The sequence below is a fragment of the Anopheles marshallii genome, chromosome 2 (assembly GCF_943734725.1).
Source record: "Anopheles marshallii chromosome 2, idAnoMarsDA_429_01, whole genome shotgun sequence".
In the NCBI taxonomy this organism is placed as follows: Eukaryota; Metazoa; Arthropoda; class Insecta; order Diptera; family Culicidae; genus Anopheles; species Anopheles marshallii.
Genome location: NC_071326.1, coordinates 8,292,056 through 8,313,249, shown reverse-complemented (window position 1 = coordinate 8,313,249; position 21,194 = coordinate 8,292,056). Strand labels below are relative to the sequence as shown.

Genomic DNA, 21,194 nt, shown 5'->3' with positions numbered 1-21,194 from the left:
ACGAAAAGATCGAGAAAAAGCATTTACTCTTTCTGCGGGGTACGAGCGCTTGAGGGTGAGAGCGAGAAGCGTACGTCAACATCAGCAAGCAGCAGCAAGCACCATCATCATCACCATCGATGTTAACCTGTTCAGATTCGAGACCACGGACCACGGTGAAATTTCAGGGTTAATGATTTATGGTTTCCCCCACCGCTTCGGGGGCCTATCGGATCGGACCGGGCGATGCGCGGAAGATCACGGAAGGCAGCTTACGCTTACCTTTAATCCCTTGACCCTGTGGATCTAATAATAGTTCTAGAAGCACTCGAGGCAATTGATTTCCGACATGCCTAGATGGTTTATGGATTTTCACTTTTTTACGGATATTCTCCCAACTGCGGGGAATACAAACACGAAGAAAGTGAATTATTATTACCTCTTCGCTTGACTGGCAAAACGGGTGAAGTAAAGACAGGGCCTGTAAACATCAGCCAATAAAACGACCTCCCCCTTGGACAAGGTTCGTCGTCTGCCTTAACGCTCAAATCTTTTGAACGACACCCCTTCAGTGATACCGAACCGAACAAAGCAATTTTCTCCCATCAAAAGGGGTTTTACATGCTTTTGTTATTGGCCGGTCAGTACCTGTCCAGCATCTCGCCCAACTCAACGCGTCCCGGACAAACAAAACAAGCCAAAATGCGCCGTACATGGCAGAAAAGGCAATTAAAATGTATGAGATCCTTTGGGGGGTTTTGCTGAAAAGTGAAGTTCATTCGTGTTTGCACGTTTTTATTTTGCGCTTTGTTTTGCACATGTGACGGACCCCAGCCATGTGCACTCACCATTTTTGACTAGGTGTGTGTGTGTGTGTGTTGGTATTGCCTTTTTTTGTTTCACTTGTTATTTGTTTTGCTTTGCTTGCGAAACCGAACGCTAGTGTCCGTGTTTCGCATGCTAGTTGCTGCTACTAATGTCTATGTCCATAAGAGGAAGAAATACGGCTCGATCGACACCACCCGAAAGAGGAGCAGTGTGCAAAGGGGAAGGTTGACTTTCGAGGGCGATCGGTAAAGCTGGTGTAGGTGAGCGTGGGACCCCGGAGACAAGGAGTGGAAGACTGGCCCAGTGGTTTTTTGTTTTGCCCGGTTGCCTTTCTTCCTCATCCTTGTCGCGGTGTATTAACAACACGCTGCAGCGTGCAGCGAGGGGAGTTGGACGGGGCACGGGGTATTGCTTTTGCCAAATGGGAAAGAGAAACTTTCTCCCCGGCAGGCGGCAGGTTTCGCATCGGGCCGATCGATGCGATTTGCGAATACATATTTTTGACACGCTCGAAAGAATTCAACTCCCCCCCGCGGGTGCTGTGGAACGGCGCGCTGTAAGGTGGAAAACCAGTCCCCCAGCACCGTGTACGTGGAACGGAGCTGGTGGGGCTCGGTACGGATGGCTCACCCCGCTCGTGTGCTACCGTGTGGCCATTAGTGGTCACACCGAGCATTACACGGACATGTGCGACTGGTGAGGCCTATCAGGGCGGAAGTGGGATGTACGCGGAACGTAGTTAGGATGCGATGGGTACGGCAACCCATTATACTGACCAACGGAGGATATCGCCATCAATTTCTTACTCAACACTGACCGCACCCTCGGCCTAACACGTAACATATAAAACACTTTCATGACAAACAAAAACTTGCGCGAAACGAGAAGAGGAAACATTGCACCGAATTGCACATGCTGATCGATAGCAGTCTCCAGCCATAAAGACAGCACATAACTTGCCAGCTCCAGGTAAGCAATCAGTGGATTTGGTACTGGTTTTGAGGATACAACTTGAGGTTCCGTTGCGATTGTTTCAATATCCAATGGTTTCTTATGGTTTGAAACATATTGCGATAGTTTAATTGAAACATAATGCTGATTTAGCAGTATTTTATTTCATTGATTACGTTACTACCGAGCTTATTAATTATGTAGTGGATTGATTTATGGATTTATTGATTATTTGAATAAACTCTGAATAATTAGCAATTGATTATATCATATTGGGAAGAAAATGATAATGAGAAATATAAAATAGAATTTATTTATTAAAGGAAGATGTGCACTTAACATGTTCGACACCGCAAGTATTACATATTCCGGCTGCATTGTAAAAGGTTTCTGGAATATCTGATAGAAATTACCAAAGAATATACCCACAAACAATTAAATCACCGTCGAAGAAGTTAACGCATGGCCATGCGTTAATGTTAATACGAGTAATACTCGAAATAACCCACAATTTTTGGGAGATTTGTGAACCGATTAGCTTGAAATTTTCATCAGCTATTCTTCACACCATTTTTTAGTACTTTGTCATTGGTTTTTAGCTTTAAACTCTTGTTTTGTAGGCAAAGTAGTGGCGATTTCCAGGCTAAAATCATTTTTCCAACTTTAAACGTAAGCGAATTCGTTAAATATTGAAATATTGAAAAGTTTCTTCAAGCAGTGTTTCATTCAACAACCGAAATTTTGTGTATTTTCTTAAATTTGTTAATTCCGATGTTTTTTTAAACGAAGAACTAGTGGGGGTACTGACACAAAACTACTACATCAATATAAGAGATTGTTTTTCCATTTTCAAAAGTCCAAAAAATCAACGTTTTTAAAATTTCAGAGCATATCTCCCCTCTTAAAACAAGACGAATCGAAAACAAACAATTGCCTTCTCAAACACAAACGAACGACAGTTACATTTTTCAATTATGCATTTTCCATTGCACATTTGAAACCGTTCGATACATGCGCATCATTCGTTCGTACACACTCACAAACAAAAACATTACTTCGACAAAACCTTGTCGGAAATGTACTTCTCCTTCAGCGCGGTGGGTATGTCTTCCGAAAGCTAAACAAGCAAACCCCCAAAAGTGGTCTCGGCAGCGGAAAGAAGACACCGAAAAACACATCACGGCTGTGACTTTGAAAGTGGCCGTGCAATTGGAAGCTTCGAAAGCAAAAGCAATTCAATCGACTACCACAGTCCGCCTGACCAGTCGCCATGGTCATCGATCGCGTGCGGGGGGGAGGGGCCCTGCCGACTGAGCTATGTTGGCAACATTATGCGCCTACAGTGCTGTGTTTTCAATTCGCCCCATGTAAGCCGGCGTGTATCGTGTGCGGCCGTGCACTATTGGATGCATGTGCAGCGATGCGTTTTGAGGCGAGAGAAATGCATCTTTCTCCAAACGCGTTGCAACCACTTTACTCCTCTGGCGGACTGTAAAACGATTCCTTGCTGGCTGTTCATTTGCCATTTCCCGTCATTTGCTTCGTTTCCTTTGCCCATTTCCTACACTGTTTCGCTTGCTGGAAGCCTTTTCTTTTCGCTCGTCCCAGCTCTGACGCAGAGTGAGCTGTAATGGGTGGCTCCTTATTTAAAATATCATTCCACAAGTGAACTTCGCTCGATATTTTCCCAAAACATCCTCAGAAAAGAACCAATTGTGTGTTGCACCGTCACCGTTGCTCGCTCTAAGATCGATGAAACATTATACACTTTGGCATTAAAGCTACGTGGGTGTTTGTTTGCTTCCTCCTTTTTTGCCACCCTTTCACATATACACAAACACACAGTTATGATGTGAACGATTACCTTTCTACACGGCGGGAAATGTGGCGGTTTTCGCTGTTGCCCTGTCTGCCTTTCCGCACGGGGGGATTTTGTTTTTCTTCGCTTACTGCAGCCCGGCTGATGATAGCGTTTCGGCGTTTTCCCTGCACAACGGGACCGGGCCGGCGTTCATGTTGTCACGGGGGCTCAACTTCACTTCACGCACGGCCTGATGCACCTTCCCACCGCTTCCACGAACCGATCATTAATCCAATTAATTAGACGCGTACACCTCCTAATGGGCGAGGCACGACTCCAGGGGCCTGTTTTTGCGCCCTTTCGGTTGTTTTGTTTTAATTTTATTCACACAGTATGATGTTTTTTGCAGCTTCTCTTTCTGCTTTTCTTTCTGATGTTTTTTTTGCCGTTTTGTTTTGTTTTATCCAATTGCCAAAGAATGGGAGTTGTTTTGCATGCCGCTATTACACCCGGCGAGCCTGTGGTTTGCTGTGATGCTGAGTGTGCAGGGCAGAGAAAAGACGTGTTAACCCTTACCCTCTAGCAAAACGAAGGGTATAACGGAGACTGCCGCAACCCTTCGGAATGGGGAGTTTATGGCCAGCAGTACACACATAAAAAACACGATCAATCAACTAATGGCACCTTGCACCGCAGAATGCACCTGGATGCAAGCGGGAACATTCGTTACCCTTCCACACTTACACGTAACGTTTAACTTTACGAGCTTTTGCGACCAACCAGCACACACTCGACAGGGAACGAAAGCTGTACCATCGCGAGGAAGCGTTTTGTGGCTATTTTTTAACTTATCATAAAGCCGCAACTAGCCAACATTTCACTGGTCACGAAATACTTCTGCACTACACGCGCACGATACACACACTGCCGGTTTGTCAAGCTTCACCAACTATCCATGCATTATTAATATCGACTTCAGCATTATTTCCTCCTACGATGCACGATCAATTTCGACCTGCCGATTTATTTGCTCCGCCAATTTCAACCAACACTTTTTAATCCAACTTCTGGCTCTTTCTCCAAATTTTCTCCCTTGTTTTTTTGGGGAAGTTTTTCCTTGTACTTCCCAACGTTTTCACTACCTTGAACGACTCAATTTACACCTGTTTTGCACATTTTATTTTACGAAACAATACTACTCCACATGCACACTGTCTCGGTGCACCTTGCTGCACTTGGAAGCGATTCAATACCAGTGCCGTTGACAAATGCTCGAGAGCTCCTACGTCCACACGCGATCGCGAACCGATTCGAACTAACCCTTTTCATCTCGCTGCATCAGACTCGCTCGCCAGGAGAGTCACGCAAGCACCATGCAACGGCGGTGATACGATCGTTTCGCTAGTGGGAACGGCATGAGAGAAACGCGATGCTCAGTTTATGGTATGTTGCAGAGCGTTTTCACGCATTTCGTTTCTCTCTCTCTCTCTTTCTATTTCTCGCACATTGAATATTCACCACCCAGTGCAATGAAAACTTAAAAAAAAACGAATAGTTCATCAACAATTAATTACGGAAAGCTGGGCAGCTTAAGAAACTGACCCTGGCACATTGTAAAACCGTTTAACTTTTTCTAGCGAATTCCTCGTGCAACATCAAAAATTCGAGTGAAATTGGGCGTGCAACGGCCAACAAAAGGGGGTAACTATGCTGTAAGTTGTGCCGTTTTGGAAGCGTTAAGAACCTTTTTACCCGACGCCAGTGGTTCATAAGTATGCGATCGATGTAATCCGTTGCAGCTTGCGAATATAAAGTGGGATTGCAATTATAAAAGCAGCAGTAATAATGTTGGGTACGACAGGGAGCACCAACATTCCTGCATGCTTTCGTTCTTTTGCGTGAGAAACTTCAGGTGAAACATTTCATTTTGCCAATGTTTGCACGGATGCTAATATTAAGAACTCTTTTTAATGGTTGTGATGTGCATGAAAATAAAATGTTGTCGGAATGCAATTAAAAATGTTTTCCAATTAAAATGTGACCAAGCGTGTAGAATATGTTGTACAAGTTGCACAAAGTTGCGTGTACGATTGCTAAGAATTCTATTTACCACGCACTATATATTGCACTAACGATCCACGATGCAACGCATTTGTCTCCATCTAATTACGACGTATAATAAAAATTGTTCTGCAGAAAAAGCTGGATTTTCTGGTTATTTAGTCGCACTATTTTCGATCAAAGCGTTTTATAGCAGTAGATTATTTTGATTATTCCCTTACTTCTCCAACAAAACACCATGACGTGTACGGTCAAACTTAGCGCCATACGAACGGTTATGAGCAACATAATTGCCTGCGTATGCAATCGATTAATAGTAGGTGTGTTTATGCACCGCTTAACCATTCCCTTTTCGAGGCACAGATGATTAAACTCTTACGACTAGACCGTGGCACAAAAGTCGCGTTGGTCTATAGGCAAACCGGTGTACCGGGGGAATAAAACATAAACAGTCACCAGATTGATTCGGTTCGCATACGCGATCATATGTTGCATCGTTTGAGCGCGATTAAAACCGGCCCCAACCAATGTCCGTTGGTTCGTGTTGTTAATGATGCAAAAATGTTATACGGCTGCTGTCCCGCAAATTCCTGCCATCCTAACGCGCGCTGATGTAATCGTTGATAGTACAGAAATTGGGAAAGATATTATCTAGTGCGGGAGGGGTGCTAATGTGAATATAATTAATTACCATTGCTACCAAAACGTTCGTGTACATAACTCACACACCGTACACCTACCGTCGGAGGCGTTATTTTATTCAAGGTGGTCTATCCTAATGATGATGAGGGTTAGGGATGCAGCTGGAAGCATATTATGTGTTGGATTTCTGTTACTCCATTTTTTTTTGCTTAATCAATGCAATAATCTTCGAATATGCAATAATCCTGTATTTCATTTCGAGTAAGAACCTATTTGAAGAAGTAAGATTTGTTTCGATCCACAAGCTATGTTTGAGATGAATTCACAAGTTCATTTGAGCTGAGTGTACTACCACATCTTATCATAAATTTTGTCTTAATATCCTCACAAAATCCTTAATGATCCTTGAAACATGGAGGTCTACATATCCGTCACAGTTCCTGAGAATTTGGAAGTCGCAGTATTCCTCAAAAATCCTCAGATATTAAAAGTGTCATTATATTTTATAAGCTAGTTGCAGCTACGACGCTTGAGTACATAATTCAACCTCCCTTATGAAGTATTTCACATTGAGCTTAATCTCACTTAAGATCAAGCAAATAGCTAAATTGCCATCCATGTAATGAGAACCATCGAAAAACGATTGTCTTACAACGCATCACTGTTATTTTACGAAATGACCTACAAAACCATACAAACCAGTGATGCTGGGAAGATGTAGAGCCCAACGTAACGTTATGTGACGATGCCCAAAAAATCGTAAAAAGAAAGTCCCAGTCTCCGCATGCCAGTCTACCACCTAGTGCTTCAATACCCTGAGAAGCTTTCGCTTAAGAATTGTGTGAGAAAACCTAACGCATCTTTACGCTCAAGTACACGCATACCAACGTTCGCCCTTTTGACAGCTGGCAGGTTCATGCACTATGCACCAGAGCCCGACGATACGGTTACGCGGCCATCCCGTCGGTGACGCTTTGCCTTACAATCACATCGCACTGGTTCTATTGGTTCACGATTACGATCGCACCAGCACCATGATTACGCCACGCGTACGTACGTCTTCGATAGTTATACCGTTCCCAGCGTACACATTTTCCGCAAGATTACTGCCACCCCACCACGGTGTACCGATCACTGACGGATCGCTCACCAACAATCCACGATCCGATCGGATCGCTTTGAACCGGTCCAAAAAAGGGGAGCATTATGATGCTAAGGGTGGCCGTACGGTGCATTCGGTTTTCATCGAGATCGATGCAAATTAACCCGCCTACCTACCGTATTTGCTGTCGTAAAGCAGCTATTCGAGAGAAGAAAAAAATCGTTCGCCCTGTAAGACGGGGCGCGCGCGACAACACTTCCTTCCCATATGTGCAACGAACGTCTGCAGCTAAGCCCGGTGTGCGGTTGTGTGCTGGAAACTGTGGCATAATCCACCATCGGCAAAGCGGGTGGAACAAAAGGATGGAAGCTTTACTTTTTTTCCTGCGGTCTTTCTTCTCCCTACGATACACATAATGTTATTTTTTTATGACATGATCTTTTGTCTTTCAATCAAACGTTGAAGAATGTGATCTCTTTCTCAGCCTGACAGTGTGAACGCTAACGCATTCGGTCGGTTCGATGTCTGGGTGGGAAGCTTCGTTTGACGGCCCGCTTTGAGGCTGTAACCCTTGGGACGGCCGTGCGTTCATGCTTCCAGAACGTTACTCAATCACTCCACTGCTACCATGCATCTCCGTCACTCGCCAATACCGACCGACGTGCACTACCGATACAGGGTGATGACGAAACGTGCAGGAGAAAGAGCGTTTTTTTTTGTCATAATCACTCGGGAATGCACCCGACTGTCACTCAGGTTTGCACCTGGCTGAAGAAGAGCAACTGTATGGCGGTATCCAAGCAACCGGCACGTCCGATTGCTTCGACTGCAGGAGAAATGCGTCCGCCATCGTAATCGTTTACTGGTCACGAACCGCGAATACAGCAAATGGTTGAAATACAACCCGGACTACCAAACGGCGACAATATGCGCTTTTTTTCGCAACACACGTACGATACCGGGACAGAGGACAATCGTTTCAGTGCAGTGATAAATTATATCATTTCGAATTCCGATTTCGATTTCGTTCGGGTCGTTGAACGCTGGACGGTGATGAATTGAGATCCGTTCCATGTTCCCAACCGGCGCAGCGTTTCTCCTGTTTTTTATGCTTATTTGACATCATTTGAAGTTCACATTGAACATAAATTATAGCAGAAGTATAATTTTGCAGGTGTGCATGTACAGACACGGTTCCTCATTCGCAGTTTTTGGAAATTGGACAGCTGAGTTAGTTTATAGCACAAAATCTAAGCAAAAAAGTTTAAAATTGGTCTAATATAGCTTCCTTTATCATATAAAACATTAAAACACATTTTAAACATTTTTAGTTCAATGTATTCTAAGAAAAAGTAGCCTGCTTTGCGAAATAAATTAAGTGCAGAGAAGGAAGTCAACTATCCTTGAACTTTGAATTTTGAAGTATAAACGATTTTACTCTCGGATTCGACTTACGTGGAAATTCGAGATACGCGTTTTTTTTCACAGGTTATATGGGACCGCTATAATAGCATATATCGGGGGCTGTCTGTATTACATTCCCCGCGATTACGAGAAGTAGTAATCCATCGCATACTTCTCTAATTGATGCTATAAAATACTATCAACACTGGTCATTACTAAAATGTTATAGGAGCTTAAATTGTATTTGTATGTCCTATTTTAACAATTGTCTTGCTATGTCTAAAATACATTACTAAAGACCACTGCCACTGATTTTACTAAATTTTCATTAAAAAATTGACTTACTTTAATATATTTCAAAACTCCATTCAAATACTTTTTTATAGCAAACATACTACGTTTTTTTACTAATCTGCTAGCGAAAGAAAGCAATTTCTTCAGCGTCGGAGTTTGAACGAATCATCCCAGCATCGGAACCATTCGACCAGCGAACCTTCCCGGTCCGATAAATGGAAATTTCTAATTCATTTGCATAGCTCATTACTACCGATGTCACCCATTACTGATGCGCTAGATTGATGGCGACATCGATCGAAACCATACCCGTTTCGCACAACAACACCAACAAATGAGGTAAAAGTCAGACAAATCGACAAAAAGAAAAGAAAACAAACCCAACAAACACACATTTGAGCTATTCAAATTTTACTACTTTCACACCGACGCTCACCGATGGCCAGGTTTTTTTTTTTCTTTTGGTTTCGGCGACAAAAGCATGATCGCTTGGTTCTGTTCCTTTTTGTTTTGGTATTGTTTTACTGCTCCGATGAAAACATCTTCCAAACATGCGGTGTGATCTTTCGGGATGACACATTACTAAAAAAAACACGTCCATTTGGCGCGACGACGTGTCCATCAGGCTCACCAGTTCGAGGGATAATTGTTCATCTTCTCATCTACGCTTCTGTTTGTACGATTCTCAAGCACGCCTCACTGCGGGAACAAATAGCTGGTAGCTCTAGGCAAATGACAACCATTTCGCATTAATGTCAAAGACCACATCAGTCGTCGCCCGGGCCGAGAGGGAAAGGCGTGTGCAGACTCACCCCAAGCGAACTCATCGCCGGAACTAATGAAGTGGACGATAAGGTAGCGCCCCGGTTTTCGGACTGGAAACATCGGAATGGCTTGTATTTGTCGATTTTATGGTCCACCGGGGTGTATTTCAACATGACCTGTGTCATTTCTAACACTGCTCCCACTATCGAGCTAACTAGTGAAAGCGGTGTTCACCAGATTCGAAGATGCTTATCGGCAGATGAACCTTTAAATTCCACAATACTTCAATACGGTGTCCACGAAGTGCTACATCGTGCTGTTTAGGATACCACTTTGTTTGCGCTTATACTTATGCACTTTTACAACAAAAAAGGGCCCATCGGTACACAACTAACTGCACAATGTCATAAGCAGTGCCACAGGAAGTGTCCACCAAACGGTCATTGAAACCGTAAACCAAACGAAAGTGAAATTGTTAGGCCCTCCACCCCAAAAAGTGGTAGTAAAGAAAGGGAGGAAAGGAGAGAAAAAAGTGTACCACAACACATTATCATCAGCGCTCCGGGAAGCGGGGAAACGAAACAACAACCGTTCCCGTGGTTTCACTGCCCTCCGGGGAAGCCACCAGCCCTACAAGGGGAAACGAAGGCAGTTCATCGCATTCGCGCAGGTACTTGGCGCTCTCAACGAGCACTTCCGTTCGCTCATCACCCGTATCTAAGTGTCTCCGGTAAGGCCCGCAGGAAAGTGTTGCGAAAGATCCCAATAATCGACCGCCCGAAAGTGCACCTTCATCGAAAGTGTTTTACTACACCCTGGCCGCAACCGCCGTCGTGTGCTTCGGGCTGTGGGAGACTACCGACACCAGTCGAAAATGGTTGGAAAAATGAAACTGGCTCGCTTTTTCATTACCGTACCATATTTCACCGGAGATTAAACACAATCATCATCGATTGACTGGTCGGCTATCGACTCGATAGGCACGCGCATTATTACGGAAGACACTGGCGAAACGGGTGGCCCTACTACAAGGGCCCAGGCACCCCAACCGGAAGGAAGTTGCATCGTGCGATGGAGACGAATCCGAACGAACCACCGCCACCATGGCTACCATGGCTCAATTAGTGCGACCAAACGTGTGACCAATCGGTAAATGAAGGGTATCTCACTTCGAAATGATTGGCGACATGCGCCGATACAAGATACAAAACGGTTCGTCGTCGATCGCACTGCTGGTGGTGCTGTTTGCGGCTGGGAACAAAACAGTGTTTCACATGCTAGAGCTAATTCGTACCATATGAGAGGATGTAAAGTAAATGTCAGCATTAAAAGGAAAGCTGAAAGCCCACACACCAAGTTGAGTTATTATGGTTTGTAATTGGACAGGCAGGGCAACATGGTGTAATCGGGTACAGATCAGTATCAGGAAGCTTTTCGTCTGATGTTTTACATTAACACTAAAAAAGTAAGCAATGAAACATTATCAACTTTCATCAGCAATCATTTGTATCGCTCAATTAAATTAATAAATCGTATTAAGCTTCGTTTGTGATTAAAAAAAACCATGTTGCAATAAAACTTGCCTAACTTTAGGCGCATTACTCTTAAACTGTGGAGTAAGCATTACTAAATATTTTTTATGTTTTTCCCAATTGGCCTGCAATTGTCTCCGTTTTGCGATTTCAAATTCTTATGCCGTCCATTCTCGAATTGCTTGATTACTCCTTAACTACAACCGGAACTTACCATGTCTAGCCACAATTGTGATGTACCTGTACGTTCCTCTTGGGAATTACCAGTCGCGAGTGACAGTGGGAAAATTCTTCATCTCAAACTCATATAAAGTCATCATCTTTCGCGTGCGTGAGATCACTTCCTGTATGAAAATTACGATCGCTTCACCGTATGGCCATTCCGCGACACACCGTTACCCGGCGGTCTTCTAATGCGATCTTGTGCGTACACCCGGTTCCAGAATGTGGGGACAAGTTGCTGCACTGCGCATCAAGCGACAGTTACACGTATCGCATGTAGGAGGAACAGATCGTGCGGCAGATCGAGTGCATCCCAAGGCTCGCTGTCAACTGCCGGCACATGGAAATGATTTACCGTTTGGATGAAATCGTGACAACGACATCAGGCCCTATCAGCGCATCCGCCGGTGCTGAACGGCGCACCGGCACGAACACATTCGCGAGCGCCTTTTTTTGTAACTAACTTTTCGTGATCTGCATGTCGCCAGTGCGGCCCATAATGTGAACCCATAAGATTGTGTGTGATCTTTGTTTTTTGTTTTTTTGTGTGTCCAAAATAACAAATCACCGATTGAAACAAACATTTGGACGGCCAGAAACGGTCACCACAAGTCACTCACCTCGTGCGATTGCTGAGCGGAATTTTTAGCAGCTTTTCTCTCCTTGCGACATCCACCACCGGCTCCTACCTGGGCAGCTAGCGCAGCCTGGAGCTCCTTCTTGAGCTGCGCTATGCTGCGATCCTTCGATTTCAGCTCCTCCAGCTAGAATTGCGGGTCGCGATGGAAGAAACAGCGAAACAAAAATACATGAAACAACGGTAAGAATTTAAGATTTGGGTCAACGCTGTTTTTACGAACGGACAGCCACTCGATTTGTTCTTCCCAGAAGTAGCGAGTTTTACAGCGATTCGCACGGCGGGGCAAAAAAAAAACGGTACGTCATTTTTCAAATTTCCAAACATCTACCTTTAGTCTGTAGACGGTTGACCAAATTCCCAGTTACCAAACGAAAGGTAGATTAATTAGACCTTCGCTCCACTGATCCCATTGTCTGCGAGAAGGCAAGCTTTAGAATTGTGTCTTGCGCTGCAATATCATACAACTCGCGGGCGATGAAGTAATAAACCCGGCTTGATTCATTAGTTTTCGCAAACTGGAACAGCAACGGCCAATGGATTGAATACAGTTTGATGGTGATTACGATCTCTTATACGCAACCGCAACAAAAATCAAACAAATCGTTTGAGGCTTCATTTCTCAATTGTTATCCAAACGCGTTATACTACGCGCATTGAAGACGTCTAGTTGGTAGAAACAAATCATCGCACTGGAATTCTGAAAACATCGACTTATATTTTTAATATTCACAGCGAAGACAAAGCCCAACACAACCTGCAATTTACTTCTCATGATTCATCATCATCCATTTCGGTTGGAATCGAAAGTACTGACCCGGTGAAGGTAGCATTTTAATGGCCGCAATCTGTAAAGAAACTGCAGAGTGTCTGACAGTTCTGCTAAAATCCATGGGAACGCCCCGAAGGATCGTTTACAGCGTTCTTGCTGCTCTCCCGAACGTCCCGTCGTCCAGACCCACAGGACGGGGCTGTGGGGGTTTGAAATTCATTCAAATGCTTAACGAAACCATACTTTTCTTCTGCCGACCTTTCCATACGCCTTCCTTCCGATACGGTACGGCAAATAAAGGAACAACCTGCAATAATCGTCTAACCATCTTCACTTCGGCGAGGCTTTCCACGCCGAGTGCATGAATGGAAAAAAAACATAATTTGATTGCAATGCAGCATCCTAGCCACTAAAATTGTTTTGCAGCTTCGGGCGTTACCGGAGGAATTTCGGTGCGATCGTAAATTGCCCACCAAGTAATTACCCGGTCGTCAATTCGGATAAGCCTTGCAGACTGATAAGTCGCACCCGGTTCTCACGTTGCCTCGAAGCGATCGCACTGCCATTTCCGATCGTTCATGCGCCGTGTGCCGCTTTATTATGTTTTTTTTTTGCCCCTGACGAAAGCTACCCAGGATCTGAAGGTTATCTCTGCCAGAGTGAAACAAATTCAACACGGCACGATTTTTGGGTGGCAAAAGCCCTCCACCTGAAACGACACAACAAAGCGAGGAAGCACGAAAATGACGACGAACCGGACTACGAGTAAGAGGATTCCGCACGGAATCCGTACGGCCATAACTATAACGTTCGGATCCGGGAAAGAATCTCGTCCGAACGTTTGGCGACGCTGCGAGAAACCGAAAATGCAGCGTAAAGAGCGATCGGACGCAACGCGTCCGAACGAAACAAATGTTTTACGATCGTTAGCTTAAGATACCGGCATCTATGGGGTTTGTGGTGTTGATGAACGCTTTTTTTTCTTATTCGTCCACCATGACTCATCCCATGCTATTTGTGCGCATTTGACCCGGAGCAGGACTGGGAAATGGGTGTAAAAAAGGGTTTAGTATAAACCACCCGCTGTGGTACCGGAATTCAACGGATCAATGCCAACCGAAGAAGCTTATTCGTGGAACTGGCTGGGCCTGCCTTGGATAGAATATGTTACGGGTGCAAAAAAGGCCATAATACCATTTATTAAAATTCACAAGCTGGGATGTCTAGAAAACTAGATACTATCCACCGTTTCAATGTCCAGTATGGAATACACAAGGATGCTGCCCAGCGGCTGCACGTGACTATGTTGTGCGCAATGGATGACAATGAAGCACAAACGATGCTTTTAAAATGTCCGTATCATAAATATTGCGTCAAGACAATCTAATCTAAACCCCTGGAAACCGCTCAACCACAAACAGCTTATTTGGGCGGATCTTCAAAGCGGACGAGACGGACCACAAAAGACGTTCGCAGGTATGCAAATGCCACCCGGAACGTTTCGTGGCCGCATCCGGACGGATCAGAACCATACTTACCATACGCTGGATTTCGTTTCTAGCTGACTTGGAAAGTTGAGTCAATCGTAGTTCGTGCAAATCCCGCTGTACGCGAATATCGGAAGCTTTCTGCCGTTCAGCCTCGGAGGAAATCTGTGAAGTAACGTGAAGGAACAAAACCGCCGTGTAAGTATGCAGTTGTAGTTGAACCGCGGAACATGAGTAAACATGGGAATTAAGACAGACCGTAACAGACGATTGCTGTCAAGGTTTCGAATATTTGTGCCACTGTCAGTGTTTCGCCCGCAGGTACTTACCATCCCGGCGCGGTAAGATGATCGATTCGGATCGAAAGTGAAAACAATGCACAATGCAGCGAACGGGTTCCGAAATGGTTGAACAATCGAACGTTCAACTTTGCCGATCTTGCCGGTGTGTCTGGTCTGGAATTTGCATAACACGGAAGCAACAACGAAACGGTTTCCTGACGCGATCCGAACGGACGGTTTCCTTCCATTATTCTGTGCGCTAGAAGTCGTGTTACTCATATCGACCAACGCGCCCTGACGCTAACTGGCGCTTGGTGATGTTAAGCTGGTCGGAAAGCGAATGCCTTCGCAAATGCCTTGCTGTATGCATTCTTTGAATGCTCCAGAATGCTCTCACTCTGCGTAGTGCAGCACCGAACACAATCGAACCATAAGTCAGTCAGAAGCGTTGTGAAGCTCACAAGGGTAAGGGTGATGGAGTCTCTCAAAGGCCCCACTACATCTACCACACGGGAGCGCTGAGCTATAGGCCTCGTGTAGAAAGGGAAAACTGATCCCATTGCATTCCGGTTGCACAGAGATCTAGCTGCTCGATCGCTGATTGACTAATTATGATGGTGATTTATTCCATCTCGCACCAGTTGCAACCGCAGTTGGTGAATGGAAAAATAGCTTTCGAAGTTAAATCTTTGCCAGGAAGTGTTTAGCACAGTGTTCTTCAAGAATTATTTTTAGACCGAGCAGTATCAATAATGCAGTTCTATTTGTAAACATGAAGAGCTAATTCTGACTTGTGCTTTATAGTTATACAACAATTAAGCATTGAAACAATGTGACATTAGTTAAATATGAATACATTGGATTTAGTTCAACAATTTTAGTATACAACGTGAATGTTGAGCTCAGTGCTGGTCGTGCACTACGTTCTAGTATCGGGACACTGCTCCATGTTAGAATAGGCCAGTGGTTTTTATAAATAGGCCTAATAATGGCAGGTCATGAGCAAAAGCACATTAAAAACAATTAATTATGATATAATCTTCAATATTCCACAGATTAGGAACTCTTTGTCCTATGTACTTATTCTTGTGTTTATAACTTCGTCTTGGGTTTGATGTATTACCCAAGAAACACTACTTTAGCGGACTGTTGTAATCACCGAAAGATCGCTCTTTGATCATCTAACATTTCAGACGAAAGAAAACATTAACAACAATAAAAAGCTCATGGTCAATACGACATAGGAAGACATTTTCAACCACTTTTCTATCGTTTTTGCTACAAACTAATACTCATTAATATATACTACTGTTAATAACTATTCTTTAAGCCCGCAAACATTATCCACACTTCTCAAAATGTGGAAGGACGTTAAAAATCACCACACAATGTTTTCCTTAATACTCAAGAACACTCCATCCAAGAAGATAATTTCCATCCTTCAGGCGTTACAAAACGCAAATTAATGCGAAGTGACATTCGTATCGACTACCGACCATAAACTCATCCACTCCTGCACATCTGCGATACAAGCGATTTCAAAATCATTTCATTTCAATTAAAATGTCATCAAATCCTTCAGCGTGTCAGTTTACCGGCTGCATAATCAAGCGACGGTCAAAAACCAACAGAACAATCCATTCAGTCCCGTCGGCTCGCATCGGAATGTATGCAATAAATTGTTTGCCACATAATCATATCGTACGGTAAGCGTATATGGTAAGCGCTGCAAACAGCAGGGAAGCTTTACGAGGTTTTTCGCTACACGTGCCGTACTGTACTAGGATCACCCGAGTTCGGTATGGTATATCGCACCGACGAAGGACATCACATCAACTCAGCGACACTGCAAGTCCCACCACCATCCGTACATCATCCTTGGATGGTTTGTTTGCATTCTTTTAGGCGCACACGCATAATAATTGTTCGCAGATCATTAAGTAATTCTGACGGACCCGCGAAACCTCCACCCGTCCATTCAGCCATTCAGTGCCCTCCATTCAGGACACCCTCGTCCGAGTACGGGTGAAGGCTCACACGAGTGACGATCCGCGACTACCGGCGAAGGTCGCTGCCGAATCACAATTAATCGAACAGATTTGCATGTCCCTTTCGTGCGGAGTACTGCGATGCTTTGGAAGAGGTGTGCATGTGATTAATGTGTCACTAGTCCCCAACTCCTCCCGTCGCCCATGTTCCGAACCGGGAAGAGACCTTCCATAAATTGGCATTATTTATGCAACACGATAAATAAAGCTCAATCCGGCACGGCTACAGGCAGTACACACAACGAAAGGGAGATCGAACTTTCTACGGCAAAAACAGCGATATCGCCTATTACCCGCGTTGTCGCGTGTTCTTGCCCCACACGAGAAGATGATGCCTTTTTAAGGTTAAATGTTGACGTATGAAAGGGAATGTGATGGAACCAGCGGGGTTTGGGGTTGGAGCATGTTCCCCACTCAGGCACAAAACCCGAGTTTGAATACTTGAAATGACAATCAAATCAATTTATTTCCTTTTTTGGATGGGAACTTCCCGAGGCTACCAATACTTTCAGGTTCATACCCCTCCGGCAGGCCTCTTCATCTGCTACAGGGGCGCATTGAGAAATGTTTCGTAATTTTAAGCGTAAAAATTTTGCATACCGTCGGACTGACACCGATCCTCAGATGATGAAGATATTGACCGGCTCGAATTGATTGCTATCTAGCCCCGCCACATTCACGCAACCTCCTGGTATTCGTACCTCCTGGGTGTAGTGCACGGCGTACGGCAATGGAACGTTTAATTCTCTCTTTTTGCCATCCAAAAAGAAACGCAATTGATCGGTAGCTGACGTCGTATCGATGTGCAGTACAGGGAGCTTATGTTCATATTAACCAATTCGAATACGTTGACATTGGCAGCGCAGTCAGCGTGACGCGGGGCCAAGCAATTCAACGTGCAGGAAACAAATTGAACAGCCATGACATTTGTGTAAGAATGGAATTTTGACGTTGCTGGTGGAATACGCCACCACCACACGTATCATTCTTTTTGGCAACAAATTAATCAACATGTAATTGAAAGCAGGACATACAGCTGTCGATCGCTATCCACTCATAAACTTATTGATTACCTCATTCTGACCCTGATAAGTACTTTGTACGTACAATGTTAACTAATGAGCTGTTGATGGTGTACAGTGGAAAAAAGGGGCATTATAACGACAGAAGCAGTACTAAAGCAAGGAATAGTGACGTGCACAATGATTCAGAATGAATGAATGATTTAAATCTTTCTAAAGAGTGAGTTAATTCAAATCTCCAAGAAGACCATTCGTAGAGAATTAAATCAATTAAAAACAATTAAGATTTAACTCTTCACAACGACCTTCAACGCACGATTTAAATCATGAGTAAACTATTGAGTGAGTTAACTCGAGATTCAACTTTTCATGGCGACTTTTATCTCACGATTTAAATCATGATCAGTTCAATCTTTATCCTAACTCTTTACCGCGGATTTCAATCCATGAAAGGAATTAAATTTTCCATCTCTAGTATCGAGTACGCAGCCAACTCATTCGCAGACGCAGCCATATTGCACACAAGCAAAGCATGCAACCTTTTCCATCGTTCATAGCTTGTACACAATTGGAATTTTAAAACGATCGAAAATTAAACTGTTCAACCGTTTTTTCTTCCTCCATTGCTACTCTTCTTCCGTGGAAAAGAGTAGACAACACTTACTTGATATTTTTCCTCTAAGAACTTGTTCGTTTCCCGCAGGGCAGAAATCTCCTGATTCAGCTTCAGAACTTCCAAACAGCACTGCTGCTGATGGTGCGGACCGCGTGTCTCCGAAGCCCAACCGACGTGGGGTTCTTGGTGTTCCGACGAGCCCCGGTGTGCCCGCTTGGCCGGCGTTCCACCTCCCACGGACACGCCCGGACACTGGCCCGTCGTATGACGTTTCTGATGCTGCAGAGCTTCCTGCAGTTTCTTACATTCGGATTTCGTCTTTCGCAGATCGGACTCATTTTGGGCCCTGTGGGAGAAGAAGAAAGCGAGTAAATTAAGGTACCAAAAGAAGAAACGGTTCATTTAACAACCTACCGTAACACTCTGACTGCATTCCGCTCCGCAGTCAAGCTACTTCGGAGTTCGCTCAGTTCTAGCCGCATCTGTTCATTCTGGGCCAGCAGCTTCTGGACGGTGTGTGCATTGTGGGCTTCGGTCACCTGCTGCTTCTTGCCCTTGGTGGGTGGCGTCGCGGGCGAAACGGTGGTCTTTTGTTGCCCTTGGGACGATGCCTGTATCGTCCGGACGTCCGGTTTCGGTGGAATCGGCGGTTTGCTTCGTACGATCACTTTCTCCTCGTGCAACAGCCCCAATGGTGATGTTGCATCACTTGTCTGATGTTCCTGGTGGGTCTTAAGATCCAACTTCAACCGTTTCCCGTTCGCTTTGGCAAGATTGCCCAAGGCTTCCGAAGATGGTGCCGGTTGCGAGGATGCAGTTGATTCTTTTCCTAATAATTGATGGTCTAGCGATGGTTTTCCATCCACAATGACATTAGCGCCTTGCTTTTCTGACGCCTTCTTACGTTTTTGTCTAACGTTTGTTTCCTTCGGATTATCAACATGTTCCGTGTGCTGTACGTCACACTTTAAGGATGCATTCTTCACCACATCTCTATAGGATCTTGCATTATCTTCATCACGCAAATGTTGTTCTGCTGGGGTTGCACTATTGAGGATCGCCTTCACCGAACCGGTTGAAGCGTTAAATTGCTGTTCTTTATTCGCCATTGTTGCGTGGTTGGTTTTGATGTATTTGCACTGTAAATTACTAATCTCTTAAACGTCCCGGCGCCGCTGCTGTGGCTCTTGCTGATGCGTATGCTGATGCTTTCCACGTAGGCAGTACATTTAAATTTTAATTTTAACACTAACTTCCGCACACTGGAGGTGCGTTTTGGGACACTCTCCGTTGTCACTTTAATAACCTTTAGTTTCAATGTTTCGTGCACTGTTGCACTGGGGGGCTTCGTCACATTGATTTCGCGCCGTAGGACCAAACAGGATGACGATGACTTGTCGTGTTGTTGTCCGATACGTGGTGGATTTATTCCTACCGCACTGTTGGTTCAACGTGCCGTGCTGAGGGTGTTGGGCTTTCCGGGTGCCGTGCCCGGGAATAAATCGATCCTAGTTTTTTGCCCCGGTCCAGGTCCTGTTGGGTGTGGTTGGAAGTAAACTGGAACAAGAGAATGTAGAAAAAACAACAATGAATACATCATCATTAATGAAATAAACAAAAACCCACTATCACGGTGAGAATAGACGAACGAAAGGGTAGTTTGGCCATCACACATGAACTACGTGTGAAGGAGTTTGATATAGAGGTACAGTGCCCTTTAGTGTGCCATGTAGTAGCGTCAATATTGAAACAAAATATCCTTATCATGCTAACAAGGAAGGTAACTTTCAAGGATGTTTACATAGTTGAGATAGCCTAAGATCATAGAATCATAGAAAAATTTGCTCATTTGCAGAAATTAGAATTCATCAATAAACTTAAACATTATAATCAATCAAATTGAATTATAAATAGTTTATCTTTAATATTGTATTATTTGTATTTGAAATAATAGTTAAATTTTATTAAAAGCTTGGTTTTGCAAATTCCGAATCAATATACCTATTCAACTATCGCAGACACACGCTCATAAGCTGTTGAAACTAGTCAACAACCAACGCTTTCATTCAACAAGTCCTGCTCTGATTTATACTACCACGCTGCTAACCAGTAAAGTATAACAAAACCCTTCGGATTTCCGTTCGCTTCATTCCAACAAACGTGGCTGTTATAAATTTTGGACATGATGTCATTTGGACATGAACACCCGTGAGCTGCCATGGAAGGATTTGTGAAAACTAGGTGCGGCCATACGACGGTACCGTGCCCGGAAAAGACACCCGTTTAGATGTTTTTTTTTGGTGAGGATTTGCATGATGTCAACCATCAATGAGCTACCCGAAATAAAGGGAACACACATCCTTCCAACGCTGATGATTAATATTCAACATCATTTGGGAGCTGGCTGATTGAGCTCGGAACAGCTCGCTTTGCGTCAATGAGTTGTGAATGTGGAGGTGTTGGGATAATGTGCTAAAATTATTTCCATATTCTGCTTATTATGTTTCAATCATAAATTGGGGCAAGAAACATTAGGCGACTGTTTATGCTGTGTTAAATTCCACTTACGAAAAGCATAAACCATCCTCCGGTAATCCAATTCCCGGTGTGCTCCGCGTGCTCACCGTTGGTGTTAATGATAAATCGAATGTTTGGATGATGATTCCACTTCGTCCGCGTGAAGCACACGCACGCTCAACGCAGAGACCGTAGCCAATCGATCAGCGCTAGTGCCGCTCTAACTCGTTCCG

The 21,194-nt window shown here is 44.3% G+C and overlaps 1 protein-coding gene across 1 annotated transcript in view; it reads right to left on the bottom strand.

Annotated features, from left to right (window-relative positions):
• LOC128719406 (protein lava lamp) overlaps positions 1-19,553 on the bottom strand; it is a 74,834-nt gene extending 55,281 nt beyond the window's left edge. Inside the window, exons 1-4 of the mRNA XM_053813031.1 lie at positions 18,859-19,553; positions 18,493-18,790; positions 14,529-14,642; positions 12,202-12,345 (exon numbers count right to left, since the gene is read on the bottom strand). Coding sequence (XP_053669006.1) covers positions 12,202-12,345; positions 14,529-14,642; positions 18,493-18,790; positions 18,859-19,553 — 1,251 coding nt within the window. The remainder of the gene's footprint in view (positions 1-12,201; positions 12,346-14,528; positions 14,643-18,492; positions 18,791-18,858) is intronic.
• Between the last annotated feature and the right edge of the window lie 1,641 nt (positions 19,554-21,194).